The sequence below is a fragment of the Oculina patagonica genome, chromosome 11 (assembly GCF_052425735.1).
Source record: "Oculina patagonica isolate OP01 chromosome 11, crgOcupat, whole genome shotgun sequence".
NCBI classification, from domain to species: domain Eukaryota; kingdom Metazoa; phylum Cnidaria; class Anthozoa; order Scleractinia; family Oculinidae; genus Oculina; species Oculina patagonica.
This window is the reverse complement of record NC_135768.1, coordinates 23,115,545-23,126,142: the sequence shown is the minus strand read 5'-3', so window position 1 is coordinate 23,126,142 and position 10,598 is coordinate 23,115,545. Positions and strand designations below refer to the sequence as shown.

Sequence of the window (10,598 nt, the reverse complement as noted above, 5' to 3'; positions counted from 1 at the left end):
CTATCTCCCTTATCAATGGGCTTTCGACCGGTTCTGTCCCGATCGACCGACCGATCAGAACTAACTACAGGAGTCTACGATACATGAACATAGATCAAGTTTAGGACAAAAAATCGCCGCGAGGAACACAAAGCAAAATACAGCTTGAATGTTAGAAAGGACTTATACAAAATATAAACGAAAGAGTCAAATTGTATTTGGCGAGTTCTATCAGATTCAGTAAACAGACCTCCTCTGCAATTTTTTCTGTTTATAACAATTACGAGACCGCGTTTGACGTCGGTCGTTCAAGAGATTTATCGTATATCAAAATATCAGGCTTATAAGAGATAACACAAGGACATAACAAACTTTTGTTTCGATTTTGTTGAACAGTCATTCAATACAGAAGTTGTCAGCTACTATTATTTATTAAGTGTACGCTATTTTAAAAACAAATTTTCTGAAAATATTTTAGATATTTATTTAAATGTCATCGCCCCTGCATGTACTGCATGCCGTTTATTAAATGAATCATAGTTTGCGACAAATAGCTCTTCACGGGAAGGGGAGGGGTGTAAGTAGAAAAGTGTATTTCGAGAACACGAGATTACTAGTGGGTTTAAAAATGCAACGTAACGAAAAAATATCAACATCTTATCAACCAAGTACAGAGGCCGCACTGGGAGGATATTAACCCGAGATCTTGAGTCTAGAGAGTATGAAACGAGCGCAGAGTGATCTCAGGTGTAGTAAAAGACTGAGGCACGATATTCTCCAAGTTTGGTCACGAGCAAGCTTGGTTAATATAAGATTCATTATACGGCTGAACTGAATAGAGCATCCACTGGGTATTTCGGTAGGAAAAGAATTTCATAATGGTTGGTTTACAGACCAGTAAAGAATACGAGTTTTTCTTTTTTTTTTTTCATGCCAGTCAAAATTACTACTTTTATAAGCCACGATGTTTTTAGATTGGGCTGAAAATCAACCAAGTAGTTTTGACTGCTCTGACGCTTTCGTCGAATGCAAAGTAAAGTTACTATCGTTTTCTCATTAGCAAAACTTTCGTCTCTAGTATACTGTGTAAGAAATTACATCTTTTTGAACTCAAAAATGATGAATATCTAATCAAAACCACGCGGTAAACCATTACCAATATGGCTCGCAAGTGTCTCCATTGGATAATACAGTAAAAACCCGCGTATAAGAACCTAACATTTAAGAACCTGTTAGCCTAAAATTTCATTATTAAGCACCCTTCACATAAGAACCATTTTAGGATAAAATTCTAAAACAGGTTCTTTTTTTCAAAAAAAGAAAAAAATAATCTTCTCAAAAATATAGAATTAAAAAATCTTCTCAAAAATATATTTATAATACAGTCTGTACACATTATAGTTACAGCAGTTATCATGTTATGTTGTTTTGTATACAAGATTTATTGGGAATTATAGTGAAGGTTACAGTATAGGTTTGAAATAGTATAGTATTTTGCTTACTGAATCCTCCAAGAATACTGTTATTGGACATTAAAGACCAGATCATTTAAAAATCATACTTTATTTCTTGAACAAAAGTTAAGAACCTAATTAAGAACCTAGTTAGCCTAATTTTACACTAAATACCATTTATATAAGAACCTGTTTAGGCTAACTTGAAAAAACCTAGGTTCTTATACGCGGGTTTTTACTGTATAGCGGTGTTTTATTAAAGACATTGATCAGGCGTTTTTAAGGTTAGCAGCTATAGTAATCAAAAAGAATGTAAAAAAAAACACTGAGCATAGTATGTTTAAAATACATTTTTAGTGTTAAAACAACGAGCAATAACATTCACATCTTCCCTAACATGTTTAGTTTTCTTACGTGTATCAGTTTTCTTTATTATTTAACGCGCGTCTCCATATTGACAGCAAGCGCGTAATTAAGACTTAATTTCCACCAGCTGGCACTCATTTCACATCACTTAGCCCCATTATTTTTATAACGATTCCCTTCGCTTCCCGAATACATTTCGACGACTTTTTTTAGCCCAAAAAAACGAACAAGTTTTATTCTGCAAGCTACTGGACTAGCATTCCTAGAGAATGTTCATTAATCGACACACAAACAACTGAAACTAAAGCCAACTTTAACAAATGTAACAGCTATGTAATTATTAAATCGTTATAACCTTTGCAGTCTCTTAACAGTAACGAAACGTTTACAAATAAATTGATAAATTTCCTTTTCTTGCTCATTTTAACACAAAATATAATGTGTCTACTCATGATGACTCTACCTTGTCTTCGCTGCATCCAATTATGATAGGTCAAACTACAACGTTATCAAAACATCCAACATGTTATTAGCTCCTGTCTCAAAATGCTGAACTATTACATGTAAAAAACGTGTACTATAAAATACGATCACGCAGTTTCAAGAACGTGGCACTTTTCGCATATGATCGTCATAGTGTTTCTGAAGGAAGGCCTGTCCACCAAATACCATCTGACAAATCCAACAGCTCAATCTTACAGCCTGGTCTGGGTTTTGTTTCAAAAAGGATGCTGGCATAGCAACATTACCATATTGACTACCATTACACGACACCTCAGTATCGGCACTGTGTGTTTGCAGATGTCTACGAACAGAGTATGCATGACGGAAACACCGACCACACTGCTGGCACATAAAAGGCTTCTCTTCTGTGTGTATTCTGTTATGTTTGCGAAGGTGTTCTGCTTGTCTAAAACACTTGTAACAATACTTGCATTTAAAAGGTTTTGCTCCTGTGTGAATTCTGTTATGTTCGCAAAGCCTTCCTGCTTCTGTAAAACTTTTGTCACAATGCTTGCACTTAAAAGGTTTGTCTCCTGTGTGTATTCTGTTATGTCTGCGAAGGTTACCTGCTTGGCTAAAACACTTGGCACAATGCTTGCACTTAAAAGGTTTTTCTTCTGTGTGTATTCTGTTATGTCTGCGAAGGTTTTCTGCGTGTCTTAAACACTTGCCACAAGTCTTGCACTTAAAAGGTTTCTCCTCTGTATGTATTCTTTTATGTCTGCGAAGGCTTCCCGCGTGTCGAAAACACTTATCACAATGCTTGCACTTAAAAGGCTTCTCTCCAGTGTGTGTTCTACTATGTTGGCGAAGGTTCCCTGCATGGCTGAACCACTTGCCACATTCCTTGCATTCAAATGTCTTTGGAGGCATCTTTCGAAGCAATTAACTTTGTTGAGTAAGAATGATTGTATTCCTGTAACATAATGAAAAATGTATGTTATCCGAAAGGTATAACACTCCATGTGTGGGAAATGCAGTTGGAGTGTACTATTAAACCACTATAAAACAATCTCCATTTTTAAAAACCCCTCTCTCATAAGGCCCCCGATATGAAAACCTTTTTCTACTACCCCCCCCCCCCCGGCCATCTCTATTAATTCCCCTACACTAGATGGTCGATCATGACAAGCTCATCAAAATGCTGTAATCCTTCCTCAGTGTCTCTCTGAGAAACCCCTTTGCAACATCACTTTTTGCTTTTTCCAGGTGTGGCTTCATGGGATGTTATAGCTCAATAATGAAGCAACAAAGTTTTCCTACAGAATTAAACTTATCTGTACAGATGTATAAAGTGTTCCTCTGCCTCCCTTTAGCCTGACAATAAGGTGGGGCCCAGGCCCACCAGGCCCCTCCCCTAGATCCGCCACTGTGTGCTCAGGGATAATCTACCCAGTACATGAGTAACAATGAAAATGTTGCAATGAGAACTTATAACGTACTGCAAAAGCTCTAACAAAATAATATTGTAAAATTCATTAAATATTCATGCGGGTGCAAACCAATCCCAGTACGATATTCAGATCACATGTACACAACTGTAAACCCCAATACATATCAAACAATAGAATTAACTTTTGATACAAACTCCCCCTAATTAGCTCAGCTAATTTAAATTAGTATTAAATTAGCTCAGCTAATTTAAATTAGTATTCATTAACTTTTGATACAGATCTGTACTGATTCGCATAACAATACTTTGCATTCAATTTATTTTTTTCATTTCACAAGTAGGATAAATTAAAATATTCACGTCTGATCTGTATGGCCGTTTGACAATGGCTCGCCTATCGGCTCGCCATTGTAAACGCCCATACAGATCTCCAGCTCATATTTTATCTACTACTTAAAGACTTTTGTCTAGAAGAAGTTCATTTTTTAACAGTCTTTTCCTTTTTTAGCCCCTCACTTTCCCTAGATGGTAAATAATTACCTAACAGTAATTAACCAAAGTGGAGCTGAATAGTGGTGGATATTTACCAAACCCTGAGGCAGTACGATAAATATCCACCACATTCACCAGCACTTTGGTAAATAATTGTTTTAGTATATACCACACAAGTTGAATAACTAGCGGACCAAAGCATCACTTTTGGTAAATAAAGTGACGTGCGAAGGTAGTTTGTAAATCTCATCAGCTGCTCCGAGGTGAATAGTACCTTGCTAATCACCTCCGAGTTAACTAATCAGCACCCACGAAAAACACTAATCACTTACCAATGACAATTAATAATCAATGAAACAAAGCAACATTACGCCTTTTAAAGGTATTCATCCACCAAATTTTCAAATTTTTGTTTCTAGCTTACAAAAATGCATTACAAAACAGCACTATAACATTAAACAGTCCACTTCCCTTCTTTACTAATTTTGTAATCTAACTGATAAATGATTGAAGTAAGCTTTGTGTCTTTTATAAGACCCTCTCTCTTTTAATCCCCTTCACAATCTCCTTGGTGCTTAAAAAAAGCTTTTGTGGTATCTTGAAATACAGTCAACAGGCATGCATATGATGGTTTGATTATATGCTCTAATGGAACAAATTTCATTTTCAGAACAACCAAAATGCTATTCATGTCTATGTGAGTTCTGCAAGTGTTATTCAAACACCATAATAGCCAATCATGGAAATTATTCTGAGTGCCTCCTTTCAGCACACCACCCCTAAAATTACTTCACAAGAAGGCTTTAGGCGGGCAAAGACGCTAACTTTGCCAAGGTTAATCAAATGGTTACAGCCTTGCTTCTCGTTATTTTTATTCTCAGTCCATGTTTGGAAAGCAGTTTGTATGCTTGGTCCACATTTTATACCATGCCATAGAAAATACAGCTAATCAGAATACAGGAAATCCGTTGTATATTTGACGGTATTCAACCCAACCTTCTCCCATTGTGCGCTGCGATCTTATTCTCGATGAAATTTAGTAAGTGTATTTTCTATGGCATGGTATAAAATAGTTACACAACACTTTCCCGTAGTATACTTAACAATTATCCTGCATAATCGCGCGGAATATCGCCTTATACTTAAAATCAGACGATATTCCGCAAGATTGAGCAGGATAATTGTTTTATTATTCAACAATTTGTCAACGAAACACATTTTGCAGATAGAAAAAGTTTAATTTTCCAGCGCGTTAGACGAATTTTCGGAACCTACGTATATCGCAGGATATTCGTTATGTACGGATGACAGATAACGTTAAAATTTTTACCATATATGGGCAGCGCGCGCATTTGTTGAACAATAATATGGAATATCCCACTTGTCATCGTGTGATATTCCATAGTATACCACTCGAAAGCGTTGCATAACTAGATCCAAATACAAATATGGTACCGGTAGACACATATACTCCTTGTGTTCTTTTCAAACTCCTACCTTCAATCAATTTGTTTATTCTTGTTCACTGTGAGAACTTAGTGGTTATCAACTCTTAACGACAAACTAAACTTCCCGGCCTGAACTTACCAACTGACAAATCAAAACTATCAAAAAATACCGACAGCTATATATCGACTTTATATGGACTAGCTTTCAGATGATCGACTTATGCTCAAAAATTGCCCGGCCACTTCTCTTATCTGTTGACTTATAGAATGCGGTAAAAATTACCATCCAATTACAACTTGCAGCCAACAAAGTTTGTGAATAACAGAATACAGGGCCACTTATTTGCATGTCATTGAATATTAAAGAATATTTAGCATCTATTGTGTTTAATACAAGACACATATAATATATTAAGCTTAAACGAGGCCCTGAAATCTGTTATTCCCCAAAATAGTTTGAGAGTTCTTTGAATCAATTAACAGGGGGTTTACATACTCTAAAAAGGACGTCACTGGCTTACCTTAACAAGAAGAAACTCCCTTAGATTGCAGCAAAACTTGAACAGAGAAAAACACTCGAACACAGCTAAAATACTTTGAAAACAACACGCACTGGAACTTAGTTTCCTCGCGGTAAAAGTAGCAACAGACAATAAACAAACATGTCTGGACTGGACTACCGATTACAATCAGGATCGAAACACTCAACACGATTTGGCAAAAAAGCATTTTAGAATCGAATACAAGCAATTTGCAAAATCTTGAGACAAAATATGGACCCCTTCCATGGACCGGGTCCATAAACCCCCTTTATTCCCTGTCCTAATTATAAAAGAAGTTGTAAAGAAACAACGAGAAATCTCCGTTTTTGGCGATGGGGGGGGGGGGGGGCAGCTGCAACAGACTTTTTTTGTCAGTGGTGAGATTTAATGTCTTTGATGAACGTCTTTGTCCGTTTCCGTTCGTCTCTGTTATTGCATAGGTGAAGTGCTCACCGGCGCAGAAGGTGCGAAAAATCAAAGGTTTTTTAGTCAAAGGTTTGTTGTGTTGTGAACTGTTTTGAGAAAAAACATATTTAATCATTGAAGTTTTACTTTGGCTCTAGTATAATAAGTTTCTGACAATAATTTCAAGGCTGATCTAAGGTCTATTTTATTAGGCGAGAATGTCTGTCAGTTGTAAAGGTTGTTATTTCTAGTTTCTTAAGGTGGCTCAACTGGATTTTTTAGGGGAAACACAGCTCAAATTTGAGAATTGACTACGTTGCCATTAACAATGCTTTCGAAAAACGATCACCACAGCTGTATCAGATAAAGATGAAATTTTTTATGACCAGTGTTATATTGACATCGGAGTTGCCATAGCGACGAAATGACGTCATTACGTGTTTTACTTTCGCTCGTATTGCTCGGCACCAGGAGATTTTTTCGGAAATCGCTCAAAGGAGCTTGTACTACACATAGTTGCCTCAATGTTGGCAAAGTTTGAACAAATTCTATGAGAGCGTTTTCGAAATATTTGGGGATGAAGTTTTCGGGCCTATAAATACAGTCAAAAACATACTAACGAGAAAATGGGGCAATATCTAAAGAAAACGACGCGCCTGTGAATTGCAATTTCATCTTATAGTAGTTTGATTCCATTAAAAATCGTGTTTAAAACAGTGGTGGGGATTGTTTTGGGCGATTGCGAGAAAAAAGAATTTGACGAGCGATGATCAGGTGCGCTTGTTGCCATTTTTGTTTATAATTTGGTCTATGCCTACAAAAGTGATAATAAATTAAAAACCGCTCGATGAATTTTTTTCAAAATTGAGTTAATCAAACATGTCAATTTAAATACCAGTTTAAAGATGTTAATATATCTGTTCACAACAAAGATGTTTTTAATCTTTTATTGCTACTGTTACACTTGCTAATTCCCAACAAAATTAATGTTGTCACATGTTGCACATTAATTGCCAAAATGAATTTCAGAATTTCAACAATCTGAGCATTCCATAGAGGGTCCATGTTTTGTCCTCTCCCAAAGAAGGGTACTCCCATAAAATTTAAAAATATTGAATTTTTTTCAAATAAAACCTGGAACAGTTTTGCGACAAAAACCTTCAGGGGGAGAGGAAAGGAGTGAATAGAACAGATCAAAGAGAAAGTCGAAAATAGTGAATAGACCAGCGGGCAAGTGAAGAAAACTCCTTTCTGACCATTTTGACGCGATCTAGTTCGTTGCCGCTGTTTGGTGAGCCCCATTGGGCTCAGGTCGAGGTACAAGGTGAAACTTGTCGTTCGCACCCGCAATGGAAACGTGTGCAATAAGTTATCCCCCTAGAGGAAAGTCGAGAACCCTAAACTACGGAAAGGATATTTTGCGTCGATGTTATGATTCCAGAGCTATCACACATACACAAATAAGAATAAATCAGAAATTAAAAACTATTAACCACTTAATGACGAGCATGAAGACGATAATAAAGTTTTATCATTGAAATGCGTATATCGCACGACCGAAATAAAGGTTTTGGTTGACTTACAATCTGTAATTATCGTCTCATCATTAGTAAGGTTAGTTTCGTGGTGCTAAAAGTTCGCTTAAATCGTATAGTGTTTACTTTTAAAATTACTGAAAACCATTGTAATGTAATGTTGAACGATCGAAATAAAAGTTTTGCTAGAATTACAATCTGTATGTTTAGCGTCTAATTTTGTGTAAAAATTAACGAAAACTCGTGTTTATTTCCGAGGTCACTGAAGCGCGTATACTCTATTGTTTTTTTTTTTTTTCGATTGGCCATGCTTTGTTCACTAGAGCACATCGAGTCTTAACCATCGTTTTAAAACAATAACGTCTGGAATAGAAAATATATGCAACTAGACAACCTGCATAATTACAGAATTTAGTGATCTGACCGAAATGAATCGGTACTTATGCCTGTTCTGTGAAATGCTGAAAAAAAAACCCGCTACCGCCATGGAGTAGAAAGTTAAATTATGACATCATTGATCTTCACAAACGTAATTCCGTTAAACAACAATGTGCCAGTGAACCGTTGAGTCCCGTATATTTAGCCCTAATTAGTTTAAGTTGATTCGCATTCATGTACAATATATCTATCTTGGCGTTAGTTGATTAAGGATTCCTAGTTTGGACATAAAGCAAAAACTTACCAGAGATGATCCAAATATGCGGGGAATATGAAAATGCGACATTGGTCTATCACAGCAAAACATTACGCCAACCTGCATACATTATATTCGAACTATTGCCCGAGTTAGAATGGAAACGAGACATAATCGCTCCCATGACTTTTAATTTCGGTCGGCTGCACCACAAAGCTTAAATATACCGATAATTTTGCCTTTAAAAAGACTTCTGAATGCAAATAATTCTTTAACCTATATCAAAATATTTTATTTTGCGACAATAAACAAGATGAAGGCAATACTGTCCCTATTCTATTTTAGAATTGTGATCTCATCATTTTTATGACGTTTACCTCGGGGGTATTGTGACGACACTATTCTATTTTTAGATCACGCCCCAATGATGTAATATTTCTATTTTTAGATTACGCCCCGAGATGATGTCATTATTTTATTTTAAGATTACGCCCCATTTCTGATGACGTCACTTACGCCCCATTTTTGATGACGTCACTTACGCCCCTATGACGTCACCTACTTAATGAGATCCCGCCCCACGCTAATGAGATTCCGCCCCACGGGAAAGGTAACCGCTGTGCATCCCTTACTACTGGTAAAGAAACGCGAAATCCGTTTTTGGATCAAGAATCCGGATTTGGATTTTTCCCAAAGAAACGCAGCCTTAGATTACATTCTTTTTGGCCTAGTGCCAGTCCCCTATCGTTCTATAATAACTAGTTCCAGTTCTCTACACAAACCGACCGAAAAAGATGGCACTCGCCGTTTATAATGTTATCCCTTGATGGGAAACTGGAAATAAACAAATGGTACTGAATTGTTCTGGCGGTTCGTACCAACCGGAATGAAAGGACCTTTCCAAACGAAGTCCATAATTTACGAGCAGGTTTTTCAGGAGAATTTCTGTTTCAATTGTTTTCCGACCAAAACGTTCGGGGAACGTATATTTGGTAAGCATCCCAGGGTTCCATTGTATTGTACTTTGGTGGACTCTACTCCTTTAAATGGAATTTATTGTTAAGGTAACTTATTTACAAAGCAATCATTCATTCTAAATAATTAATAAATAAATACCATAAATTTATTGAAACTTGGCTCTAATATACAAACAATCAATCAATAATTTAACAAGTTTATAAATCAGAAACAGTGTGAAAGGTTAAGATAAAATCCAAATTCTTGCTTCCTCAAAAGTAGCAATAATAAGAAGAGAGCTCTAAGAATTCTTGCACACGCTACTTTCACGCTGTTCAAGTATAATGTGTATTATGTATTAAGGCGATGCAGCGGAGGTGACTCTCGCGCAAGTAAAATTAGGTAAATTCTAAAATAACAATAACTGAATAACAACTTAAACTGACGGCACGTTTAAAGAAAATAAAAATGACACTCTTGGTGTTTGTTTAAATCTCAAACGCAGTCTCTGGATATATTGACCAGAGTAACGAAAAAAAACCCGACACCCTTTTCTAAGGTATTTCATTCGTAACTTTGGAGTAAATTGACCTTTGATGTAACCTAACAAACTAAAGGTAAATTTTATGCATCCAGAAGCAATTATTAAGGAATAGTCAAGTAGTCGATTGAGCAACTGATCGATTCAGGTTTTTTCGAACATGCTTTGCAGTACCTTCTTTGCGCTTTGCGCTTAAATTTTGCACTGTTCGATATAAAATAAAAATTATATTAATTTAACAATTGAGAAAAATATCGGCAAAACCTTTAGCTTACCACCTGGCAAAAAACTTAGTTGACAGACCATTCGTTTATTTCATGTGGTTGTCGTAGTGTTCTAACAGGGAAG

The 10,598-nt window shown here is 36.3% G+C and overlaps 2 protein-coding genes and 1 long non-coding RNA gene across 4 annotated transcripts in view; all 3 read right to left on the bottom strand.

Moving 5' to 3' along the window:
• The window catches only part of LOC144630051 (uncharacterized), a 162,645-nt gene that overhangs the window by 59,847 nt on the left and 92,200 nt on the right, over positions 1-10,598 (bottom strand). The gene's annotated exons all lie outside the window — the stretch shown is intronic.
• Positions 1-10,598, bottom strand: part of LOC144630049 (uncharacterized) — a 43,856-nt gene that overhangs the window by 25,113 nt on the left and 8,145 nt on the right. The window lies entirely within an intron of this gene.
• Positions 2,393-10,598, bottom strand: part of LOC144630046 (uncharacterized) — a 51,052-nt gene continuing 42,846 nt past the window's right edge. Inside the window, exons 1-2 of one of the 2 annotated variants that reach the window (XM_078488328.1) lie at positions 6,158-6,221; positions 2,393-3,219 (exon numbers count right to left, since the gene is read on the bottom strand). In XM_078488328.1, coding sequence (XP_078344454.1) covers positions 2,400-3,176 — 777 coding nt within the window. In that variant the 5' untranslated portion in view covers positions 3,177-3,219; positions 6,158-6,221 and the 3' untranslated portion in view covers positions 2,393-2,399. Of the gene's footprint in view, positions 3,220-6,157; positions 6,222-10,598 lie in introns of those variants that run through there. The other variant, XM_078488327.1, reaches the window with a different exon arrangement.